We start from the raw sequence: 26,949 nt of genomic DNA, 5'->3' as shown, positions 1-26,949 counted from the left end.
TCTCCTTGACCTTTACCTTCTCTGTTGTAGTTTTCTATCACCCACCTGGCCCTGTGCTCGGGGTACCTTCTGCGGCAGGGAAGCCGCCTACTATCTCGGGGCCTGCCTGAGACCTAGTTCCTGCTCTTCCTCCTGCTTCCTCACAGTGTTGCAGCATGGATGCTGTCCAAGGTCCTGCCCCTTCTCCTAAAAGGCGAAGCTGCTCCTCTTCTCCCTTCTTAAAGAGACAGCGAGGGAGTGGTGCACCGCTGATGTCATTGAGGGAGTCTCCTCTTCAGCCCTATAAAAAGGGCCTGGCTTCTCTTCTACCTTGCCTTTGCAAGCAGCCAGTCCTCCTTAGGACTTCTCTGTAATCCAGCTTCTCAAGGCACTTCGTTCTATGTGGGATACTGTGTCTTCATCTTCTCCTGGTCTCTTGTCTCATCAGCTTCTGTGTTCCAGATGTTCCTGATGTTCGTCTGTCAGATGTCTTCACATCTAGATGTCTCCTTTTTCCAGATGACCTTCCTTCTTCATGGCAATGCAACTCTCCAAGAGGTTCCAGCTTTTATCTTCTTCGCCGAGGCGTTCCCTCAAGTCATGGGCCCTGTCTGGATCCTTGGAGTCTTCAACTTGCTCATACTCCATGAATGAACTCTATTCCCCGTTCCGTTCCGTGCAGTCCCTGTCTGGCCTTGATTGGCTGTGCAGGGCACACTCGGTTCAGGCTTCATTAGTCTTCACTTCATCTTTTTTTTCTTCCTGTGTGGGGAACCACTAACATGGTCCGTGACCTGTCTTCATTGGCTGAGTAGGGTGTGTGATGTGCAGTACCGACTCAGCGTTTTGCAAGCAACTTGTGTGGGGAACCACTAGCGTGGTCCACGGCCAGCCTACCTGGCTGTGTAGGGCAAACCACCTGCGTGGTCCGGGATCAGTCCAGCTAGGTTGTGTAAGGCGCATGATGTGCAGTACTGACTCAGTACTCTTCAAGCAACTCATTGCCTACCTGAGTTTCTTTCTCTACGTGATCAGAGTCTCATTTCACTCCACATATCCAGAATCATCTCTCTCTACGTGTCCAGAGTCTCGTCTCACTCCATGTATCCTGAGTGTTGTTCCACTCCACGTATCCAGAGTCTTGTCTCACTTCAAGTCTTCGTTTGATGTCTTCATCCTTCAACCACTGTCCGCCCTGTCGCAGGTGCTGCTCCATGCGGTAGGTCCGAAAGGGCTTGGAGTAGTTGGAGGACTACTCTCGAGACCAACATTGCGTTGTTTGGGGCTCTCTGCTGCGTACAGGTTCAGGTGTGGCCAAGGTTCCAGCACTACCAGCCTACACTTGGATATTCTTCACCTGCCTCGGCGCTTTCCGGAGCTCCTCTGTGGCTGCATCGTGGCCCAAGTGTACACGAAATCACCAGAGATGGGTCCACTACCCGCGTTCCCACAACATAAACATCAGCTTAAGAACATAAGATTTGCCATTCTGAGTCAAACCAAAGGTCTATCAAGCACAGTATCCTGTTTCTAACAGTGGCCGATCCAGGACACAAATTTCTGGCAGGATCTCAAAGGGTAGATAGATTCCATGCTGCTTATCCCAGGGATAAGCAATGGATTCCTACAACTCCTAATAATGGTTTATGGACTTTTCTTCTAGGAACTTGTACAAACCATTTTTAAATCCAGCTACGCTAACAGGTTTCATCACATATTCTGGCAACGAATTCCAGAGTTTAATAATGCATTGAATAAAAAATAATTTTCTCCTATTTGTCTTAAATATATCACCTAGTAACTTCATTGAATGTCCCCTAGTCTTTGTACTTTTTGAAAGAGTAAACAACCAATTTGCATTTACCCATTCCACTCCACTCATTATTTTATAGATCTCTATCATGTCTTCCCTCAGCCGCCTCTTCTCCAAGTGAAGAACCCTAATCTCTTTAGCCTTTCCTCATAGGTGAATCATTCCATCCCTTTTATCATTTTGGACTTCCTTCTCTCTACCTTTTCTAATTCTGCTATATCTTTTTTGAGATGCAGTGGCCAGAACTGCACACAATACTCAAGGTATGGTCACATCATGGAGTGATATAGAGGTATTGTGATATTCTCTGTTTTATTCTCCATTCATTTCCTTATAATTCCTAGCATTCTATGTACTTTCTTGTCTTCTGCTCCACATTGAGGTTCATCTGGTTTTCTTCTAATCTTGCTCTGTTTCCCTTCTATCTGCTTTGCTCTACTGCCTTACCACTAATTCATTTTCTTTACAATCTTGATCCCGCTAAACCAGGGGTGGCCACTTCCAGTCCTTGAGAACCATAAACAGGTCAGGTTTTCAGGCTATCCACAATGAGTATGCATGAAATTGATTTGCATGCACTGCCTCCATTGTATGGAAAACTATCTCATGCATATTCATTGTGAATAGCTTGAAAACCTGGCTTGTTTGTGACTCTCAAGGACCAGTGTTGGCCACCCCTTGTACCTCTATTCCCCTGCCATTAGCTGTATCACAGAGTACATGATCTCAGTAAAAGTTATTCTCAAAATCTGTTCTCCAAACTGTTCCTTCCCCTTTTATTCAATAGTGATACCTCTACTCTGGTCCCATCACTTTCTGGCTTTTTTTCTTTGTCCTGTTCTTTATTACCATCTAAACTTTGGTTGTTTTTCCTTCAGCTTTATCTTTCTGGCTACCTGCCTGCCCAATACCATCTGCTGTGGCAAGTCAAGTTGCAGTGGAGGAAATCCCACAATACAGCTGATCTCATTAACTTCAGCAGTCAATACTTCGCTTTCCTCTCTGCTCTCTCAGCTGATAAATATAACTATCATTCTACTCTTATCTTTCAGACCATTTCTAATCCTCACTAGTTGTTGAACATTTAACTTACTCCACATCCTCTTCCTCCAGTCTCATGTATTCTGTTCTCTACTTTCTTTCATCATTAGTTTTTTAATAACATTGTTCATATTCATGCCTCCATTTCTTTGGGTTCCCTTGACTCTCCAACTGAGTACAATTCACCTACCCACATTCTAACTTGAGTCCTCTAGTGGGTATAATTCACCTAGCCAAAAGCTAACCAACTTTACCCTCCAAAAATGAATAAACTAAGCTGTTCTAAGTTTCTAAACCCACTATATTACTCAATGATTCCCTTTCCATGTATATTCTCTTCACTAATCTAGTTCTCCTTCTTCCTGTTGTAGCTGTGGACCCTTGGGCCAAGGCAGGATTGACTGTACTTGCAGGGAGGAGCCCTGCAGGTTCCCTCCATCGGCAGGCGGACCCAGACGAGGCAGAGACCCGTCAGGATCTTCACCTATACCATCCCTCGTTTCCCTCAGGTTGAGCCTTTGGGTGCTGGGGCCATCAGGATTTAGGTGGGGGTCTCTGCAGACGGCAGAAGGGTATGTCCGTGGTCGGCTAGGGTAGGCAGGCAGTAGTTAGGAATATGCGAGGTCTAAGCAATGGCTGGGGCAGGCAGCAGTCATTTGAATCAAAGGTCTAGGCAATGGTGAGAGGCAAGCAATGATCAGTGGTATCCAAGGTCCAGGTAATGGTAAAGCCAAAGGTCTGACAGAGGGAGGAGACAATGGATAGGTAGGAAGGCAAGGACAAAAACAGACAGAGGCAAGGCTGGAAACAAGCTGACGAAGAATGAAAACAAACTGGGGACAAGCTGGATGAAGACAGGCATGCTGGAAGCAACATGCTCTACTCAGGAGTAATGGGACCTGTTGCTGAGGTGGTTTGGGAAAGAGCAAGCAAGCCCTTTTTTGGGCTTGGCATGTGATGTCATCATTTGGCGCAACAGGGTTTTTCCCGCCACTGGCCCTTTAAAGTGGATGAGGTCTGGCGCGTATATACCTGAGGAGGAGGTGTGCGTCAGCTGGGTTGGTGTCATCCTACCACGCAAGGAGTCGGCAGTGTCTCGCCGCATCAGAGCACAGCAGCCCACCATACAGAGCACCGGCAGCGTGTTGGGAGCAGGAAGGAAGGGCCCAGCCGGGGAGGTGAATGCGGCAGTCCACAGGAGCAGTCCGCAGATCACCAAAGTAATGCTTCCTTTTTATTCTGTCTTTATTCTGGAGTCTTTCTGCCAACCTCAAAGCAGTTTCTATTTATACTTTACTGATGATGTCTTCTCTTGATCTTCCTTTGTTTGCACATTGGTACCCTATTTATCAACTTCCCTAGGCTCTAAAGCCCTAAAATGTGCTTTATACCATCCTCTCTTGGACTTTGTCTTCTCCCGTGGAATACAATCCTTTTCATTCTGCCTTTTGTCCTTTTCATTCAACTGAATCTGTGCTATTACATCTCTTAGGAATCTCCTTAGATCATGCCTGACCATTGTTTCTTCTGTTTTGATTCTTCTCAACCTTTCTATGGCATTTAACATGGTGGATCATCCTATTTTCCTCAATAAGTCTTTTAATTGTCACTGAATTGGTCTTCCTCTTATCTTTTCAACAACTCTTATTCAGACTATTCCCTTCTTACTTTCAATGGCCCTCAAGGCTTTATCTTATGGCCTTTGTTATTTTCCATCTCTGTGGCCTCATAAGGATGTTTTTGCTTCACTGATACACAATCTTCATCTCCATTCTGATGCATCATCCTCCTTGTCATCACACCCATTGGCTATATCATTCTGGATGCATTCACACTTTCTCTTCCTGAATGTATCTAAAACAGAATTTATATTCTTCGTGAAAAATCATGGTACTCTCTCTTGTCCCTTGTGTCTTATTTCTATCTATTCCACAACTCTCCATTTCTTGGATTCCACTAGAAACTTGGGTGTCATCTTTGATTTAAAATATGAAATTTGTTACCAGAGGATATGGTGAAAGCAGCATAGCTGGGTTCAAACAGGTCTTGGACAAGTTCCCAGAAGAAAAGTCTGTTAACCATTATTAGCCATGCAAACATGGAAATCCACTTCTTATCCCTGGTTATAAGCAAGAAGGACTGGATCTGTTCTTTGGGATCCTGCTGGGAACTTGTGATCTGGATTGGCCACTGTGAGAGACAGGATGCTGGGTTTGATGGACCTCTGGTCTGACCCAGTATGGCATTTCATATGTTCTTATAGTACATAGTTTATATGCAAGAGTTGACAGCAGAGAGACCAATTAACCATCCAGTCTTGCCCAGTCATTGTAGTCTATACTTTTAAGCAAATATCCCAGCTGCCAGCCACTGAAACCTGTCTGCTTATAGAATATCTCTGCTTATCCAAATCAAGTTTTGTCGTAATTTTCATTGGTGTTCTAGTATGTTGGGTAGGTGAGCATACAAGTTTCCATACTTAATTCAACACCCAGCCCTCTGCATCCATGACTTACCGCCAAGATTTGTAATAATGTAAATGTTTTGCAGAACATGTAAGGTTCAAGTCACATTGCATCAGCCGATAAAACCACAGCTACATCTAGTGTCAATGTTAGAGTAGCTTGGTTTGAACAAGTAACCTGGGAATCTGCAGGACTGGTCTTCTAGCTAGGATCTCCACCCTTCCTTTCTTTGTTCAGATTGTTAAACATTGTTCTTCACTCTGTTATCAGCTAAAGAATATTTATTTTATTTAAAAGTGTTTGTATACCGTCTTTACAAACAGAGTTTAATCAAAACGGTTTACATAACTAAATAAAAAAAACAAACATAAATAGAAATTAAACTTAAAAGAAGCATAAAATTATAAAAAGTGCAAAATTACAAAAAATATTCAATAAAAATAAAAAAGCATCTAAAACAATAATTAGTTTATATGCAAAATCTGGTCCCCCTTAATTTTGATTCTTATTGTACATAATTGTTTATGGCATTTATATAGCATGCTACATCAGGGTACATTACAGCAAAGTGCATATTACAAACCCTGTATACCACTGGCCAAGACTACTATAAGAACTTACTGGCTGGTTTAGCTGTCATGGCTTCTAATTACCATATCACTCTCAAGGTATACCTCCTTTCCTCTGATCTGCACTGGCTTCCAGTCAGATTTTTCTGTCTTTTCAAAATTCATGTCCTTGCACATAAAACTGTTCATGGCCTTGCTGCTTCCTGTCTGTCTGCTTTACCCCTGTCGTTGCCTCTGTTCCTATAATTCTCTCCATCCCCTGAGTCAATCAGATATCCTCCAGGTATCAAACAAACATATTCTGTTCCCGAGCCACACATATCAAACGAATTACCCCAGATATTTATCTTCCCCTCACTGTTCACCTTTAAAATTAAACTTAACATTTTTTCAAGATTGCTGTCCAATATTTACAGAATAAGCTCTCTTTCTTTTTTTTTTGCTACTTATTGCTGTAAGCCTGCACATTTTTTGTGTGGTCCACTTGCTCTTGTAAGTCACCTGGGTTAGGGTGCCAAATGAATGCTGAAATAAATAACAATCTCTGCCTCTGGTGATTGTGAGCTAGTTGACAGTATGTGAGCAAGAAAATTACCTGGCAGTCAGACTACAAGGCAATTTAAAATTTTGCGCATTATTACAACTATCTTTTTTTTCTTTTCCAGCCCAGCATTTTATGTTCCATTTCCCCTAAGTTCATAAGAACATATGAAGTTGCCTTACTGGGTCAGACCAAGAGTCTATCAAGCCCAGCATCCTATTTCCAACAGTGACCAATCCAGGTTACAATTACCTGGCAAGAACCCACATATTAAGTAGATCCCAGGCTACTAATGCCAGTAATAGCAGTGGCTATTCCCTAAGAGGTAGATTTTAAGTGTTGCTCATGCAAAAAAGGCCACATAAGTGCATATGTGGACCGCACACAAGCAATGTGAATTTTAAAGAATCTGGAAAGGACACATATACATGCATCCAGAAAAAGGGGCGGGGCATAGGTGTTCCAGGGGCAGGGCCAAGACTGATGCACACATGTTACCTCTGTAACTTTGCTACAAGTCCTCATGAGGTGCAGGAGTCCTAAAGAGAGAGAGAGAGAGAGAGAGAATGCCTCTGTATAGGGTCAGTCTGACACTCTATATATAGGTACCACTGTAGAGGGGCACTTTGAATCAGGGTGGGTTTTCGGGAGATGGGTTGAAGTTAGACGGTGGTGGTTGTGTTACAGACACATTCAGAGGTATTCATTGTAAAATTGACATCACTAAAGAATTTTAGTCCTTATAAGCAATGAAAAGGAGTTGATATGCAGCTAGCAGAGACTTCACTATACAAATCAACTCCTCTTATTAGACTTTTCATTGCAGCAACCAGAATTCTATACAGTACTTAAGGTGCGGTCTTACTATGGAGCATTATGACATTTTACGTTTTATTCACCATTCCCTTCCTAATAATTCCTTACATTCTGTTTGCTTTTTTGACTGCCACAGCACACTGAGTCAACGATTTCAATATATTATCCATTATAATGCCTAGATCTTTTCCTGGGTGGTAGCTCCTAATATAGAACTTATCATGTAACTACAGCATGGATTATTTTTCCCTATAGCATCACCTGGCACTTGTCCACATTAAATTTAATCTGCCATTTGGATGCCCAGTCTTCCAGTCTTGTAAGGTCCTCCTGCAATTTATCACAATCCACATGTGATTTAACTATTTTGAATAATTTTGTTTCATCTGCACATTTGATTATATCACTTGTTGTATCCCTTTTCAGATCATTTATAAATATATTGAAAAGCACCAGTCCAAGTACAGATCCCTGAGGCACTCCACTGTTTACTTTTTCCACTGAGAAAATTGACCATTTAATCTTACTCTGTTTCCTGTCTTTTAACCAGTTTGTAATCCATGAAAGGACATCGCCTCCTATACTATGACTTTTTCGTTTTCTTAGAAGCCTCTAATGAGGGACTTTGCCAAACACCTTCTGAAAATTCAGATATACTATATCTACCAGTATACCTTTATCCACATGTTTATTAACCCCTTCAAAGAAATGAAGCAGATTTGTGAGGCAAGACTTCCCTTAGGTAAATCCATGCTGACTGTATTCCATTAAACCATGTCTTTCTGTATGCTCTGTGATTTTGATCTTTAGAATCGTTTCCACTGTTTTTCCCAGCACTGAAGTCAGGCTCATCAGTCTCTAGTTTCCTGGATCACCCCTGGAGCCCTTTTTAAATATTGGGGTTACATTAGTCACCATCCAGTCTTCAGGTACAATAGATTATTTTAATAATAGGTTACAAATTTTAACTAATAGGACTTAGGACTGAAATTTCATTTTTTAGTTCCTTCAGAACACTGGGGTGATCACCATCCGGTCCAGGTGATTTGCTATTCTTTAGTTTGTCAATCTGGCCTATTGCATCTTCCAGGTTCACCGTGATTTGGGTCAGTTCATTTGACTTATTACCCTTGAAAACCATCTCCAGAACTGGTATCTCCCCAACATCCTCATTAGAAAACACAGAAGCAAAGAATTAATTTAATCTTTCTGCAATGGCCTTATTTTCTCTAAGAGCCCCTTTAACCCCCTCAGTCATCCAATGATCCAGCTGACTCCCTCGCAGGTTTCCTGCTATGAATATATTTTAAAAGTTTTTATTATGAGCTTTTGCCTCTATGGCCAACTTAATTTCAAATTCTCTCTTAAATTGTCTTTATCAATGTTTTACACTTAACTTGACAATGCTTATGCTTTTTCCTATTTCTTCAGATGGATCCGTCTTCCAATTTTTGAAGGATTATTTTTTTTGGCTAAAATAGCCTCTTTCACCACACCTTTTAACCATGCCAGTAAAATTTTGGCCTTCCTTCCACCTTTTGTTAATGCATGGACTACATCTGTACTGCAATTCTAAGATGGTATTTTTAAACAATGTCCACTTTTAACCTTTGCAGCTGAACCTTTCAGTTTTTTTCTAACTATTTTCCTCATTTTATCAATTTCCCTTTTGAAAATTTAGTGTTAGAACTGTAGATTAACATATTGTCCCCCTTCAAGTCATTAGTTCAAATTTGATCAAATTATGATCACTGTTGTCAAGTGTGTTGCGATGCGGCCTGTGGCCGGAGCCACGAGCCACCTCTTACCTCCCCGGCGGGACCACTGTTGTCACTGCCGTCCCGTGGCCCAGTAAGGTGGCAGCCTGCCTTCTCCTGCCCGTGGCAGGAGCCGCCGACGCCGGGACCTTGCAGCCCAGCTACCATCTTGCCGGCTCCCAGGCCTTCCTTCGTGGCCTGGGAGCCGCTGATGCTGCCATCTATTCCTGCGGCATGGAGGCCACATCCGTGATGTTTCCTGCGGCAGAGGAACCACTCCCAGAGCCCTCTTGCGGCCTGGATGACGCTGCTTCCTCTTTGGGGCTTGCCCTGAGGCCCAACTTCCTCTCTCCGGCTCAGCGTTGCAGCGGCAAGCATGGCTGCTGTCCAAGGTCCTGCCCCTTCCTTCCTAAGGGGTAGGCCCGTGGCTTCTTCCTTCATTTAAAGGGCCAGCCAGGTGTGGCCCATCTGAACTCCTCCCAGGGAGTTGCCTGCTTCCTGCCCTATAAAAGGGCTTCTCCATCAGTCAGTCCTTGCTTCGGCAAGGAGCTAGTTCTCCTGGGCTAGTCCTCCCAAGGACCTCTTGTTTTCAGCTCCTTCCTGGCATCTTGATATTCTTCCATGGATCTTCGTTTATCTTCCTGGTCTCTGTCCTGATGTTCCTTGATGTCCTGATTTATTTATTTATTTATTTAAAAATATTTCTATACCGTCTTTACAAACCAAGGGTCCATCAAGCCCAGCATCCTGTTTCTAACAGTGGCCAATCCAAGCCAAAAGAACCTGGCAAGTACCCAAAAACTAAGCCTATTTCATGTTGCTGTTGCTAGTAATAGCAATGGCTATTTTCTAAGTCAACTTAATTAATAGCAGGTAATGGATTTCTTCTCCAAGAACTTATCCAGTCCTTTTTTAAATACAGCTAAACTAACTGAATTAACCACATCTTCTGGTAACAAATTCCAGAGTTTAATTTTGCATTGAGTGAAGAAGAACTTTCTCCGATTAGTTTTAAATGTGCCACATGCTAACTTCATGGAGTGCCCCCTAGTCTTTCTATTATCTGAAAGACTAAATAACCAATTCAGATCTACCTGTTCTAGACCTCTCATGAACACCTCTATCATATCCCCCCTCAGTCATCTCTTCTCCAAGCTGAAAAGTCCTAACCTCTTTAGTCTTTCCTCATAGGGGACCTGTTCCATTCCCCTTATCATTTTGGTCGCCCTTCTCTGTACCTTCTGCATCGCAATTATATCTTTTTTGAGATGCGGCGACCAGAATTGTACACAGAATTCAAGGTGGGGTCTCACCATGGAGCGATACAGAGGCATTATGACATTTTCCGTTTTATTCACCATTCCCTTCCTAATAATTCCCAACATTCTGTTTTCTTTTTTGACTGCTGCAGCACACTGAACCGACGATTTCAATGTGTTATCCACTATGACGCCTAGATTTATTTTATTTATTTATTTGCTTTTTTGATGTCGGGTAACTCAGAAAAATTATTTTTATAACATAGTAATCATAATACCATTAAACATGGAAATTTATATAACATTGTAACAGTCTTATTAATTAGATTTAAGATCTCTTTCTTGGGTAGTAGCACCTAATATGGAACCTAACATTGTGTAACTATAGCATGGGTTATTTTTCCCTATATGCATCACCTTGCACTTATCCACATTAAATTTCATCTGCCATTTGGATGCCCAGTTTTCCAGTCTCACAAGGTCTTCCTGCAATTTATCACAATCTGCTTGTGATTTAACTACTCTGAACAATTTTGTATCATCTGCAAATTTTATTACCTCACTCGTCGTATTTCTTTCCAGATCATTTATAAATATATTGAAAAGTAAGGGTCCCAATACAGATCCCTGAGGCACTCCACTGCCCACTCCCTTCCACTGAGAAAATTGTCCTTTTAATCCTACTTTCTGTTTCCTGTCTTTTAGCCAGTTTGTAATCCACGAAGGGACATCGCCACCTATACCAAGACTTTTTACTTTTCCTAGAAGCCTCTCATGAGGAACTTTAACAAACGCCTTCTGAAAATCCAAGTACACTACATCTACTGGTTCACCTTTATGCACATGTTTATTAACTCCTTCAAAAAAGTGAAGCAGATTTGTGAGGCAAGACTTGCCTTGGGTAAAGCCATGCTGACTATGTTCCATTAAACCATGTTTTTCTATATGTTCTGTGATTTTGATGCTTAGAACACTTTCCACTATTTTTCCTGGCACTGAAGTCAGGCTAACTGGTTTGTAGTTTCCCGGATCGCCCCTGGATCCCTTTTTAAATATTGGGATTACATTAGCTATCCTCCAGTCTTCGGGTACAATGGATGATTTTAATGATAGGTTACAAATTTTTACTAATAGGTCTGAAATTTCATTTTTGAGTTCCTTTAGAACCCTGGGGTGTATACACCATCCGGTCCAGGTGATTTACTACTCTTTAGTTTATCAATCAGGCCTACCACATCTTCTAGGTTCACCGTGATTTGGTTCAGTCCATCTCATTACCCATGAAAACCTTCCCCGGAACGGGTATCTCCCCAACATACTCTTTAGTAAACACCGAAGCAAAGAAATCATTTAATCTTTCCACGATGGCCTTATCTTCTCTAAGTGCCCCTTTAACCCCTCAATCATCTAACGGTCCAACTGACTCCCTCACAGGCTTTCTGCTTCGGATATATTTTAAAAAATTTTTATTGTGAATTTTTGCCTCTACGGCCAACTTCTTTTCAAATTCTCTCTTAGCCTGTCTTATCAATGTCTTACATTTAACTTGCCAACGCTTTTGCATTATCCTATTTTCTTCTGTTGGATCCTTCTTCCAATTTTTGAATGAAGATCTTTTAGCTAAAATAGCTTCTTTCACCTCCCCTTTTAACCATGCCGGTAATCGTTTTGCCTTCTTTCTACCTTTTTTAATGTGTGGAATACATCTGGACTGTACTTCTAGGATGGTATTTTTTAACAATGACCATGCCTCTTGCACACTTTTAACCTTTGTAGCTGCTCCTTTCAGTTTTTTTCTTACAATTTTTCTCATTTTATCAGTTTCCCTTTTGAAAGTTTAGCACGAGAGCTGTGGATTTGCTTACTGTCCCCCTTCCAGTCATTAATTCAAATTTGATCATATTATGATCACTATTGCCAAGCGGCCCCACCACCATTACCTCTCTCACCAAATCTTGTCCTCCACTGAGAATTAGTTCTAAAATTGCTCCCTCTCTTGTCGGTTCCTGGACCAATTGCTCCATAAAAATGTCATTTATTCCATCCAGGAACTTTATATCTCTAGCATGTACCAATGATACGTTTACCCAGTCAATATTGGGGTAATTGAAGTCTCCCATTATTACCGCACTACCAATTTGTTTAGCTTCCCTAATTTCTCTTAGCATTTCACTATCAGTCTCACCATCTTGACCAGGTATACTCCTATCACTATAGTCTTCCCCAACACACAAGGGATTTCTACCCATAAAGATTCAATTGTGCATTTAGTCTCATGCAGGATGTTTATCCTGTTGGACTCTGTGCCATCCTGGACATAGAGCGCCACACCGCCTCCCGGGTGCTCCTCTCTGTCATTGCGATATAATTTGTACCCCGGTATAGCACTGTCCCATTGGTTGTCCTCCTTCCATCATGTCTCTGAGATGTCAATTAAGTCTATGTCATCATTCACTGCTATACATTCTAATTCTCCCATTTTACTTCTTAGACTTCTGGTGTTAGCATACAAACATTTCAAAGTTTGTTTTTTGTTTGTATTTTCATTCTGCTTTTTAATTGATAGGGATAAGTTAGAATTTTTTAGCTCAGCTGAGTTTTTAGTTATAGGCACTTGGACTACTTTTCTTATAATTGGAACGTTACTGTTGGGATGCCCTAATTCTAATGCATCATTAGTATCCTTTGAAGATACCTCTCTCCGAACCATGCCCTGCTGAGCGACTGTCAGCTTTCCCCTTTGTTCTAGTTTAAAAGCTGCTCTATCTCCTTTTTAAAAGTTAGCACCAGCAGTCTGGTTCCACCCTGGTTAAGGAGGAGCCCATCCCTTCGGAAGAGACTCCCCCCTTCCCCAATAGGTTCCCCATTTCCTAACAAAACAGAATCCCTCTTCTTTGCACCATCATCTCATCCATGCATTGAGACTCCAGAGCTCTGCCTGCCTCTGGTGACCTGTGCATGGAACAGGGAGCATTTCAGAGAATGCTACCCTGGAGGTTCTGGATTTAAGCTTTCTACCTAAGAGTCTAAATTTGGCTTCCAGAACCTCCCTCCCACATTTTCCTATGTCGTTGGTGCCCACATGTACCATGACAGCCGGCTTCTCCCCAGCACTGTCTAAAATCCTATCTAGGTGACGCGTGAAGTCCGCCACCTTCGCACCAGGTAGGCATGTTACCAGGCGAGCCTCATGCCCACCAGCCACCCAGCTGTCTACATTGCTAATAATTGAATCACCAACTATGACAGCCGACCTAACCCTTCCCTCCTGGGCAGTAGGCCTTGGGGAGATATCCTCGGTGCGAAAGGACAATGCATCACCTGGAGAGCAGGTCCTTGCTACAGGATCCTTTCCTGCTGCATCAGGTTGATGCTCTCCTTGATGTCCTGATGATGTCCTGATGTTCCTTGATGTCCTGATGATGTCCTGATGTTCCTCAATGTCCTGATGTCCCAAGTTCCGTCATGTTCCCGGTCCTAATGCTCCAGGTGTGGTGGGACCCGTACCTCCGGAGATTTCCTGCTTTTACTCTGAATTTCCAAGCTCCAAGGTTTTATCTTCTTTCCCAAGTCCCGACTCCGGAGGATCCGAGGGGTTTCCACTAACCTGCACTATGAGACTTCCTGAGCCTGTCCCAGTCTCCTCATGGTCTGCGACCAGCCATCCGGCTGTGTAGGGTGCGAAAGGGACTGTGTGGTCCGTGACCAGCCCCACGAGCTGTGTATGGCGCCTGAGAGTCTTGCTCATCCCTCTTGTTTCCTGTCTTCGTCCCAAGCTCCAGTCTTCACTCCAAGCTCCAGTCTTCACTCCAAGTTCCAGTCTTCACTCCAAGCTCCAATGCCTATGATCTCCTTCCACCGTGACCTCTGTCTAGCCTGCAGCCTCTGCTACACTCTGTTTCAGGTCCAAAAGGGCTTGGAATGGTTGGAGAACCATTCAGAGACCACCATTGCGTTGGTGGTCTCATGGGCGTGCAGGTTGGCGGAGGATTCAAGGTTCCTGATTCCCAGACTTGGACTGTCTTCACCGCAAGGGCACACATTCTCCTTGTTCCATGCTGGAGAGCCCTCGGTTGCCAAGCCTTGAGTGTCCCGAGCTCGAGGCCGACGGAAGCTCCAACAAAGTGGCCCCACCACCATTACCTTTCTCACCAAATCCTGCGTTCCACTAAGAATTAAGTCTAAAATAGCTCCCTCTCTCATCTGCTCCTGAACCAATTGCTCCATAAAGCAGTCATTTATTCCATCCAGGAACTTTATGTATCTAGCATATCCTGATGTTACATTTACCTAGTCAATATTGGGGTAATTGAAATCTCCCATTATTACTGATCTGCCAAATTAGTTAGCTTTCCTGATTTCTCTTAGCCAGTCTGTCTCATTTTAGCCAGATGGACAGTAATATACTCTTATCTCTTTACTCTTACCCAACACATATGGAATTTCTACCCATATAAATTCTACTGTGCATTTAGTCTCTTATATGATCTTTATCCTGTTGAACTCTATGCCCTCCCGGACATAAAGTGCTACACCCTCACCAAGTTGATACTCCCTATCATTGCGATATAATTTGTACCCTGATATAGCACTGTCTTATTAGTTATCCTCCTTCCACCAAGTCTTTGAGATGCCAATTATGTCTAACTCATCATTCACTGCTATATACTCTAACTCTCACATCTTACTTCTTAGACTTCTGGCATTGGCATACAGACATTTCAAACTGTGTCTTTTGTTTGTATTAACAACCTGCTTTTCAGTTGATAGGGATAATGTGGAATCCTTTAGCTCAGGTGATTGTTTACTTATAGGCACCATAGACAACTTTTTCTTTTATTGGAATCTCTCTGTTGGGATGCCCTAACTCCCTGTTTCATTAGTATCCTTCGAAGATACCTTCCTCTGAACCATGCGCTCTGAGTGACTGTCGGCTTTCTCCCTTGTTCTAGTTTAAAAGCTGCTCTGTTTCCTTTTTAAAAGTTAGCGCCAACAGCCTGGTTCCACTCTGGTTAAGGTGGATCCCGTCCTTTTCGAAAAGTCTCCCTCCTTCCCTAAAAGAATGGCCATTTCCTTACAAAACTGAATCCTTCTTTCCTGCTCCATCATCTCATCCACGCATTGAGACTCCGGAGCTCTGCCTGCCTCTGGGGACCTGCATGTGGAACAGGGAGCATTTCTCCACAAATTCATGCACATGCATCTTAGAATGAAGCCATTCTCCATAAGTTGCGGCTTTTTCCTGAATATTTGTTATTGAAATAGCAGCCATTAGCATCCCTGTTCATTTCAATGGCATTCTCACCATTTCTGAACAAATCAAATTGCTCATTTGTTCTAGACTGAGGTTTCTCAGTTTTGTTTTGTTTTGGTTTTTTTACTTAAGTCAGAGAGCCTAGTGACTTAATGTGTATCTGTCATGTAATATTGGAAAATTGACATGCTATAATAAGATGGCATTCGGCACCCAACACTAGGTAGACAACTGTCAAACACAGAATCCAAATATTACTGAATATCCAGAGAGCTGTAAGTAAATAAAGTGAAAATGTTAGCGATGTATCTACATTTCAAAACAAAAGATAAGACAATTTAAGTGAGGTACAATTCAGAAGTTTTTTTAAACTGTCCTGTTGTCAATGGATTTTTGTACAGATTAGGAACCTTTCCATTACTCTATCAGATAATTTAGGGACCTCTTTGCTTTTTTCGAAGAAGCAGCAATCCTGGAGAGTCATGGAATAGATGTACAGAGTCCAGGGGGTCATTCTAATAGTGATGATGTTGATGGAAATGATTACTCTGAACAGGTAAGCATCAGAGCTACTCTATATGATCGATGATGGGAGCACATGTAATAACTTGATCCACAATCCACCATATCAAGGGAATCCCAGTAACTGTTTTGGTACTGCACATGGATATGCATATACAGTATGTTTATACTAGTTATGTATATTTAGAGTCTGTCTCCAGGACATTAAAATAACTATACATATTTGGCTATATTTTCAAAAACTTGCAATTACATGTTTAGTCATGTTGAAAGTTGCATACACAACAATCTGTAATTAGGATGCATGGATAGAGGAGCAGAGCCGATTGATCAGATTTGATGTTTGCATTCAAGTTTTCACCTGCACATCTAAAACAAATCTGTCTTCCTATTTACTAAGTAAAGTTAGATAAGCACTTTTGAAATCAACACCTGTGGCTTTAAGTCTATTTCACTTGAAAAATTGGAAACAAATATGAGAGAAAGCATTCCTTGCTTCACCCTTCTTAGTTTTAAAAGTGTTTCATTTTAATCCTGCAAGTTTCTACAGCGGCATCTGTACACACAGCCTTGTGGAAAAGAAAGAGGACCCACAAATTCACAATGGAAGCATCTCTTGAGGGAGATGTATGCTGTTCTCAGCCAGAGGTGTTTGCTGTATTATTCATCTTGTGTATAGGAGAGGATATGAGATAGAAAGAGGAAATGCTGGAGGCTGACCATAATGATTTTCCGACCACAAGTGGCCTTAATAGAAGTACATATGTGGGTGTTTTGACCAGTGTCATGTGTGTTATGAGCAGGCCAGATGCCACCAGGTGTGCAAACCGTGCAATTGCACAGGGTTGCACACCCAGAGAGGGCAATGTCGGGAGCAGGGAGAGGCCTATGCTACCACTGGCTGACTTGATCCTACTGGCGGTAAAAGAAGCAGGAGGCCTGTACAGCCACTGGTGGACTCCATCCTATCAGTGGTGGAAGAAGCAGGAAGTCCATGCAGCTGCCGATAGACCCCATCCCACCGACAGCGGAAGAAGCAGGAGGCCAGAGCAGAAGATGAAGTCCTTCCTTCAATTCCTCATCAAGTGCTGACCCCATTGTGAGATGAGAATACAGAAAGTGATAGCATCACGAGTGTTGAATTACCATGAGGCCAGCATGTAGGAGGAGCTGCAGAATGACTGCTTTCCCCAAAGTACAGGCTGGCAGCAAGAGCAGCGGACCTTGACTGTCTAGGTTGCATGTATGTGTGAGTGAATGGGAGGCTGCCTGTGATGGGTGTATGTGTGTGTGAATGGGAACCTGCCTGAGATGAGTGGATATGTAAATGGGAGTCTGCCTAGGATGGGTGGGTGTATGAATGGGGGCCTGCCTGGGTTACATGTGTGCGTGCATGTGTGTGAATGGGAGCCTGGCTGTCTGGGATGCATGTGTGTGTGTGTTAATGGGTGCCTGCCTGGGATGGGTGTATATGTGTGTGTGTGTGTGTGTGTGTGTGTGAATGGGAACCTGCCTGGGATGTGTGTGTGTCTTTTTATGTGAATAGGAACCTGCCTGGGATGGGTGTGTGTGTGTGTGTGTGTGTGTGTATGCATGGGAGCCTTCCTGGGTTGGACAGGGTGTGTGTGTAAGAGATTGGGAGCCTGCCTGGGGTGTGAGGGTGTGAATGGGAGCTTGTCTGGATTGTGTGTATGAGAGAGAATGGGAGTTTCTTGGTGTGTGTATGTGAGAGAGGGAGAGAATGGGAGCTGTCTCGGTTATGTGAGTGAGTGAGTGAGTTTGTGTGTGTGTGTGAGAGAGAGAGAATGGGGCTTCAGGTGGATCCCAACCTGCCGGCAGTTGAAATGAAGAGGAGTGCCAGAAGCTGCTGGCAGATTCAACCAAAGAAGAGCTGGAGATGCCTGGGGGGTTGTCTAAGAGGGAACATATGTGTATGTAAGCTTGTGTGTGTGTATATTGTACAAATACAAAAATTGTTTCTTTTTATTATTTGTGGATATTTGGATTGGATTCTATTTCCCTCTCGTTTTGTGCTTATTTAGTGAGTAATTTGAGAGGTGGTTGCTTCTAGTTTTTGTGATTATTGTATAAGAAAGAAAGGAAAAGGTTTTTGCATCCTACTTCCACTAATCCATGACAATCTCAGGGTGACTGGAAATCAAAAGTTCCCAGGTATGGAGAGCGAGAATTTTTAAAAACCTTTTCAGTTTTATTTTTCGGGTGCTATTTGATGTGTCTGCTGTTTTGAAATATTTTACTGGTGTTTGGGACTTTTAAAAAAAACTTGTATATGAGTTTTTAATTATTTGATCTTTTGTTCATCAGTTGTTTTTGAATAATATTAGTATGTTTTTACTATTATGATTATGTATTTATTTTATTTCTTGATTTTGTTTGATATTTGAGGAATGGATATGGTTCTGTTTTTTCATTGTTGCTGACTTCTTGTGGTTTCCAGTTCAGATTTTGTCTGCACATTTCTATTTCTGCTTATGGTTGCTCTATTCTGTATTTGGTGAGGGTTTGTTTATATTCCGCATGTGTGACTGAGGTGAGGCATTTTCCTAATAGGTGTAGTATATTAGTGTTTTAGGGCTTTCAGAGGGTCAAGCCTACACACAACACACTTTACAATAGACCTCATATCATATGGGTTCCAAGTGTGTTTTGGCAGGGATTTCTGGTTGGCGTCTCAGAAGTGCAGGTAAATATAATGTAAGTGATATTTTTATCACTGCCGTCATTTCTATGTTTCTATGTAACTCAGATTACTGTTCTTAGATATTTTTCATGTAAAATTTTATTATAAATGCATGTGGAGCGGACTGGGGGGAGAGGTGTTGTGGAAGGCTATAAGGTTTGCCTAGGGCACCTAATACCCTTGCACCAGCCATGGATTTTGGGGGGGGGGGGGGGGGGGGCAGGTTTTTAAAGCTTGTGTCACCGGAGGGAGCTGGGATTATTTTTTTTTTGGCGAGTTTGGGACAAGACAATGAATGAATGAGGGGAGAAGAGCACAGTAATTATTCGCATAGGGCAGCAAAAAGCTAGCACCGGCCCATGTTGTAAGAGTAATGTCTGAAGAGCTTTACACAGAATCCTTCTGAGGATGCTTGGGAAGAAACATCACAGCCAGCTATCACATAATTTGAATTTTGTACATTATGGGCCTGATTTTCAAAAGTATTTCCGCCCTTAAAAATGGGTTTTACACATGTAAATGCACTTTGCCTGTGTAAGTGGGCTTTTGAAAATTGCTATAATATATGCAATTGAATGTCCATAATATTTACTTGTGTATGTGGCTTTTGAAAATTGCTATGACAGTAAGTTTACATTTACGCATGTAACTCCTTTGAAAATTCATCTGTATCTGAGTAGAAGCATCTCTATGGACCTTTACTATTTTTTCATGATTTTTTTTTTGTACCATGCTACAATTTTGCTCAGCTTTTCTAGTTTTTCTTTATTTATTTAAAAAAATTTATAGTTTGCCCTTTGCAACAATAGTTTACTAAGATGTTTTTCCTTCTTAGTGTTCTAGTAAGGCATTTTCTCTACTTTCAGGGTTTCTTGTTTTTTCTTGTTGCTATTTCAACCACTGCACATCAGTTGTAGCAGGCCTTCTAATTTGCTGCTTCACATTCAGCTAGACCCTTAGGGCCTGATTTTCAAAAGCATTTATGTGCTTAAAATTGGGTTTTACACATGTAAATGCACTCTACCTTTGTAAGTAGGCTTTTTGAAAATTGCTACAATATATGCCATTGAATTGTCCATAGGATTTACTTGTGTAAGTGCACTTTACTTGAGTAAATGGCTTTTGAAAATTACTATGATAGTATGTTACATTTACATATGTGACTCCTTTGAAAATTACCTCCTTAGCCTGCTTGTTTCTTTCTTTCTTCACTAAAGTCATATTTCTTAAGAGACTTCTTCTTTGAACTTTAATTTGTTTTTCAGCCAAAGATGCCCACCAAGTAGGCCGTGTTTCCGAGAAGTTCCTAAGAAATCACAGGTTCTTATATAACCTTGTATCGCATTGGTTTTCTGGCCAGTTAGGAAATATTTTTTAACAAAGTGTGGTGGATGCATGGAATGCCCTCCCAGAAGAGATAGTGAAAGACAACAAGAACGGTTGCAGAATTCAATAGGACATTGGATAAGCACAGAGTACAGAAATGAAGAAACGGTGTAACCTGTGGTAACTTTAGGTGTAACATTTCTGCATGTTGGTAACCTGCATGGAGCGGCAGTTACTACCCTAAACAGAAAGATATGGCGGTGACCTGCATGGAGCAACGGTTACAGCACTAAATACCTTGCTGGGTAGACTGTATGGACAATAGCAACCGATAAATACTGCTCTCCAATCACCCTCGCCTGCTGGTGGGAAGACATCCTGCAACCAGGAGGGAAAGAAAATGAAGGCTGCAGCTGCCCCTCGACTCCTTTTTGTCGGGCTCTTTTCGTGGCACCGCCTATACTGTAGCCATGGTGGAAAGGTTGGGAAACACTGTGCTAGGATTATAATCACCACGTTATATAGGCTACCCAAATTCCTTTCTGGAAGCTTAACAAGATCATACCACTGCTGTTTGGGGTTGTAGTTGCCACTCCATGCAGGTTACCCCAGTGCTTCTTGGAAACTTAGTACAGTCGTACCACTGCCTTTTTGGATTGTATCCTCCACTCTGGGCGGGTTTTTCCAGTGCTTCTTTACCATCATCTTTGCTATGATGGGATCTTTATGCTTACCCCATGCTTTTTTGAATTCTGTTACTATTTTTGCCTCATTCACCTCCTCTGGGAGCCCATTCCATGCATCTTCCACTCTTTCTATGAAAACATTTTTTCAGATTTTGTTCCTTAGTTTACTCCCTGGAGCCTCTTACCATGAGTCATGTTTTCAACTGATTTTCTCCATTTTTTTATTCATTATAAAAAACACTGATAAATTCTCGGGGAAAAAAATAAAATCTGAAAACAAAGGTCACTGTTTATACTTTTGAGGTATTTTAATGTCTCAATCATATGCTCCCTGTTTCTCCTTTCCTCTAGTCTAGGGAATACATGTTTTGATTGCTAAGTTTCATGTCATATGACTTTTGTTGCAGACCTAACGCCATACTAGTTGCCTTTTTCTGGACCGCCTCCAACTTCTCTATATCCTTTCAGAGGAATGGTCACCTGAATTGGACACAATCTTCTAGTTGTGGTTCCACCAATGACCTGTACAGACACTTCTTTTTTTACCGCTGGTTATGCTTCTCTCTATGTACCCTAGCTTTCCTCTGGCACTGACCACTGCCTTATTTCACTGTTTCAAGCAACACTATCATCCCAAGTTCTTTCTCATAATCGGTACATATCAGCTTGTCACTCCCTATCACATACTGCTCCATTGGATTCCTGCACCTCAAATGTATGACTATGCATGTTTTTACACTGCATCTTAATTGCCAAGCTTTATAACACGCCTCGAGCTTTCTTAGATTACTTTTCATGCAATTTACTACTTCGGTGGCAAATCTTAGTTTCATCTGGCAAAGGGCAGCATTTTCCTCCTAATCCTCATGTGATATTACTGACAAAGGTGTTGAATAGAACTAGCCTTAGGAAAGATTCTGGTGGCACACTACTCATCATCTCTATTTAGTACATAAGTACCACCATGCTGTGTCAAACCAAAGGTCCATTGAGTCCAGTATCCTGTCTCCAACACTGGCCAATCCCAAAAGGTAAATCCAATTTCTTGTTGCTTACTACTAAGAAAAGGTTTCCCTGAGTCACCTGGTTAATAGCTTTTTATGGATTTTTCCTCACTAGTTGCTTTGACCAAATCCTCCAGCAACAAATTCCACAGCTTGATTGGGCATTGAGTGAAAAAAATATGCTTTCTCTGACTTGTTTAAATCTGCTATGTTAGTTTCAAGGAGTATCTCCCTAGTCTTAATACTGTTTGAAAAGTAAATAACCATTCCCTATTTACTGTTACACCCTACTCGTAATTTTATAAATCTCTATAAACCCCTCTAGTCTCCTAACCTGTTTAGGCTTGTTCATAAGGGAGAGTTCCATGTCCTTTACAATTTGTGGTGGCTCTCTTTACTCAGAGTGAATTCTTTTTACCATTACCTTCTGTTGTCTATCATTTAACCAGATTCTAATACAGTCCACCACCTTGCTGGGCAGATTGGATGGACCTTTTTGGTTTTTATCTGCCGTTATTTACTATGTTACCTTGGGGCCCTATGCTACTCAGTTTATTTATGAGTGCTATACTGGGTAATATCCAAAGTTTTGCTGAAATCCAGGTATATAGCATCCTACACATGCCCTTGATCTAATTTTCTAGTCACCCAGTCAAATAAATCAATCAGATTTGTTTGACATAATCTCCCTCTGGTAATCCATGCTGCATTTTATTCTTTGACCTGCTGGATTCTAGATACTTCACTATTTTTATCTTCAGTAGAGTCTTTTTCTAACCATCAAGTTAAAACAAACCAATCTGTAGTTTCCGATCTCTTCTCTGTTATCATAAAGAGAAGAAAGCTCTTGGGACTATAAACATTTCTAATGGAAAAAATTTGCATTTTCAGGGTGAAGAATTCAAAGCGTGTTCAGTGCTTGAAAGCCAGATAAATGGGACTTATTCGACTACTTTTTAGCTGCATAAAAAGTGGGCGGGCAATGGGTTAACATAACAGGATAAATAGCAATATTCTCTCTTATCTGGTTAAGTTAATTGGATAAATTAGACCAGTCATAGAGCTGGTCTAACTTAGCCGGAGATAAATTATCTGGCTAAGTAGCAATTTGTGCACAGATATTCAACAGCATGGCCATGCCACTTAACCCTTGTAAGTTATCTGGATACGGCTGAATATCGAACCCTTTAGGTCTAAAGCAGCACAACCTTATACTTTCAACTTAGAGATAAAAAGATGAAGACCTGCTTACCTATCATTAATGAACTTCTTGAATCTGGAAGAGATATGTGTATTCTGAGTGATTGGTTGGCTTTGCAACTCTACCCATTTCTCAACACATTTTTTCCAGGTTATTAGCCAATGTGTCTATGCAATGTGTTTGTTGCCTGTGAACAGCTACAGTTATGTTACTGAATGTACATTTAACAATGAATTAACAGTATTTCTTTTTTTTTTTATTCCCGCATGCATAGGATGACAGCACTAGTCATAGTGACCATCAAGACCCTATCTCACTAGCTGTGGAAATGGCAGCCGTCAACCACACCATCTTGGCACTGGCCCGGCAAGGAGCCAATGAGATCAAAACAGAGGCTCTAGATGATGACTGATGCACATGAAGGGGAAGTGTCAATCAAGAAGTAACTTAGATTTAGACGTAGCACCTTAGCAGACTTTCCTTGGTCCTTAATATGTGTTCCTCTTACAGTATAACTTTGCAGTTTCTTGTACGTCAGTTAGCTGTTAGGGTCGTGTTCTGTGAAGATGGCATGGTGCCCTCAGCCTTTGCATATACTCTCTCAGTATTAAATCCTATTAATAATCACCTATCAGCCAGCCAAGCTCCCCTTTCCAGCTCCAGTGGCGAGAAAATCTTGCTGCTCCATCTTCGCATTCCAAGAATAAAAAAAAGTGCTTCCAGGTATTTTAGACAGCTCTCAATTACAAGCCTCAGGCACCATTAAAATGACAGTGTATCCATAAACAGTATGTACAACACTATTCACCCTTTCAATGTCTTTTCCTTCTGCAAGACTCAAAAGGATGCAAGCTGAGGTAGTGGCACATGGTTGATGGACACCATATTGCTGTTGTCACCTGAGAGTTGAAAGAACACTAGACCTTCCCCAAGGTGCTTACTTCCTGCCTGATAACTCTGATCTCCAGTCTCAGTAAGCTGTGCCTCGTGGTCACTTTGTGACTAGATATGCTTTTAATTCTGGGTGCTGTATGGTGAGAATCTAAGGACAGAAATAGTTCTCAAATTTAGACTAATATTAAGATCACTAACAGAAATATCCTTTCTTCCTACAAGAGGAACTTGGAGGTTAATATATTGCTTTCTGTCTCTGGGACCATGATGGACGCCTAGTCTGAGCAGTAGGAGCTGTCAGATGAAGTATGAGTTGCAGGGTCTATATCTGCTTTGTAAAAACCACTATGCATGATTTGCCACACTTAATAGTCCCTGCTCACTAGGGACTGATGAAATGGCTACAATAGAAGAGATATTGCATATTTCTGCTTCCTCTGAGCCCCCACCATAATACACTAAAATACAGGGGGCCCGCAAAGTCTATGTTAAAGTCACAAGAGAATGAGTGAATTAAGTTATCAGTGGATCCAGACTGGATTCTTCCTGACATAGGTAAATTCTGTCTAGTGTAAGTAGTTTATAATTTCCTGTACCAGTATTGCACCAAATGATTAACATAAGACAGGATGATCTCTGCATCCATTGCAAGAGGCATGGGGCAAGTATGTTTTGAGGATTCATTTAATTCTGTCCTCTTCAAGCTATGCTGAGGTTTACTGCTGTACTACTGCAAGCAATGTTAGAGCTGGAATCCATATGGTTACTAGAAGTTTGTAAAGCAAGAATATTTTAGTATAATTGTGTAATGAGAAAGTAACTGTAAGAGAATATGGATGATTTTTGCAGTTGTGACATCATCAGATAATAGGAAGACGTTATCCAGATATGTCGGCTACTGAAAGAATCTTCTTCAGTCTTAAAATGTATTTTGACTGTATAATAATTGAATGGGTATAAAAACAAGTGATTTTCAACCTGTCCATTGTGACAATATGGCCTCTAAGTCATGGAGTAACCTCATGGGAGTAAGCTAAATCTCATTTGTTCAAATACTTCTGTTAGTTAGGCCCCTCTAAGTAGAAAAGCAACAAATAAGCTTGTTCCATAATAGAGTCAGCATGTGATCACATTATCCTATAGTATACTGATGAGAACAAGTATGATGTGGCATTCTTCAGACATAGGGGCCTATATAATAAAGTTCAGCATGCTGCTAAGGTTGTTTAGCATGCATGCAAAATAGTGTGCTATACGTGAAGACTTTAGTGTACACATTAAGCTGGTCAAAATAGACATTAGCTTGCCTGTGCTAAAGTTAGCACTTAGGCACATGTGAATGAAGGATTGTCAAACAAACTTGAGGCATTAGCGGGTGTGTGCTCTCCTCTATGTGCTATTTAGCACATTTTCAACGAAGGCTTAAAAGTTAATACCTGCCTCAGACCAAGGATTAACTTTTTAGCATGCATGCTATTTCAAGGGCTCAGCTAACAGGATGCATTAGGAGTTACTGATGGAGGACATAGGGCTGTTAGAGGAGCAAATATTATGTCAGGGGTGGAGTAGAGGATGGTGAGAGACAGAAGAGGGAAAGAGTAAAAGAGAGAGAGAAAGAAGAGAAGGCCAGAGAGAAGACACCAACATACATATTTATTTAGACAAGGACATGTATTTTCAAACTCAAGGTTCACCAGTGTTTACCAAGCATTGTTGTACACTCTATGGTGTGTAGAGCACAGTGTTGTAACTTTTGCAAATAAAGACCCATCCCATACAGTCCAATCAGACACCATAATTGTTCTAAACTTTGCACTGCATATATTCTCTGTCTTGCATAGCCTCAAATGGTACAAACAATCTGTAGACAGTACTGCAGCAGAGATGAGGATGCAGAAATTAGAGCTGTAAGTCCCTCATAGAAGGCAATGAATGGGAACTAGAAGGGGGTGAGCATCTCTGGTCCATGGCCCTCTGAGATAGCTGCTCCTGCACGGTGTTGACAGAGCAGACGCTATATAAGATGGAGAGAGTAGCTTCACCTGAACTTTCTTTGCTGGTATATGGAGAAGGCCATTTCTGTCATTGCTGTGGTTATCCTGTCCAACGCCAAGTACAGGCATTCTGAGGCTTCAGCTTGAACAGCTGTCAGTGTGACACTACAGAGTGCTCATAGAAGCGGAATGATCAGATGATGATCTCCTTCCAATACAAAATTAGCAGATTTTCCTCCCTGGCAGGAATGTAATAGATGTGCTATGGCTGGCCTGCAGAAATTAGAGGTTGTGTGCTTGGGTGGTCTGGTTTTTCCTTTCCTAGAAATCTCCTTTTGCCTCCTCTTTGGGATCCATATTTTCTCTTGTTCCTGCCATCAGCACTGACAACAAGCCCCATGTGCCAGACTTAAGTTTATAAATCTTTAAAGCAAAAGGGCTGAGCCATGAGCAAGAGGGCTCCGTTGCTCAGTTTAGCATGTACTCCCTATTTTGTTGCGGCCTCATGCTATTTAGCACACAAACACTATTAGCATATTGAAGCTACAGTTTTTGTAGCATGCACACAAAGGAGGTAATTTTAAAAGAAGTTACACATATAAACGTAACATACTATCGTAGCAATTTTAAAAAGCCATTAATGTGCATAAAGTGCACTTCCTTGTGAATATCCTATGGACAGTTCAATGACATATATTGTAACAATTTACAAAAACCCACTTACATGCATAAAGTGCATTTACACATGTAAAACCCAATTTTAAGCGTGTAAATGCTTTTTAAAATCAGGCCCTAATAGTATTCACAAGCTATGGATACTATTTTTTCACGTGTCCAAAATTTATTGCCCATTAAATGCTGTTTTAATATGCACATAAAGAGCCCAACTTTCAAAACTGTCCGTGATACACCATTTGCACACGCAAGCATGCCTGCAGAGATTTATGCTAGTGTTATATAAAATGTGTGGTGGGAGCTGCACAGTTTATAACTACCATGTATTTCTGCCTTGAAAGGAAGTAAGCTTCAGTATACGCTGATATTTGTAACGCACACATTTGTTCTTCCCTGTTTATAAACTTGTGCATATATATTTTACACACACGATAATTATAACAGTGCACCCA

General features: G+C 41.5%; 1 protein-coding gene across 6 annotated transcripts in view; it reads left to right on the top strand.

Annotated features, from left to right (window-relative positions):
• The window catches only part of HMBOX1 (homeobox containing 1), a 434,799-nt gene extending 408,328 nt beyond the window's left edge, over positions 1-26,471 (top strand). For 3 of the 6 annotated variants that reach the window (XM_029596167.1, XM_029596162.1, XM_029596163.1), the window contains 2 exons: positions 15,956-16,050; positions 23,209-26,470. In XM_029596167.1, coding sequence (XP_029452027.1) covers positions 15,956-16,050; positions 23,209-23,346 — 233 coding nt within the window. In that variant the 3' untranslated portion in view covers positions 23,347-26,470. Of the gene's footprint in view, positions 1-15,955; positions 16,051-23,208 lie in introns of all 6 variants that reach the window. The other 3 variants (XM_029596166.1, XM_029596165.1, XM_029596168.1) reach the window with 3 other exon arrangements.
• Positions 26,472-26,949: the final 478 nt, after the last annotated feature.

The sequence above is a fragment of the Rhinatrema bivittatum genome, chromosome 3, assembly GCF_901001135.1.
Source record: "Rhinatrema bivittatum chromosome 3, aRhiBiv1.1, whole genome shotgun sequence".
NCBI classification, from domain to species: domain Eukaryota; kingdom Metazoa; phylum Chordata; class Amphibia; order Gymnophiona; family Rhinatrematidae; genus Rhinatrema; species Rhinatrema bivittatum.
The sequence above is the reverse complement of the archived record's forward strand: the minus strand, read 5'-3'. Positions and strand labels throughout refer to the sequence as shown.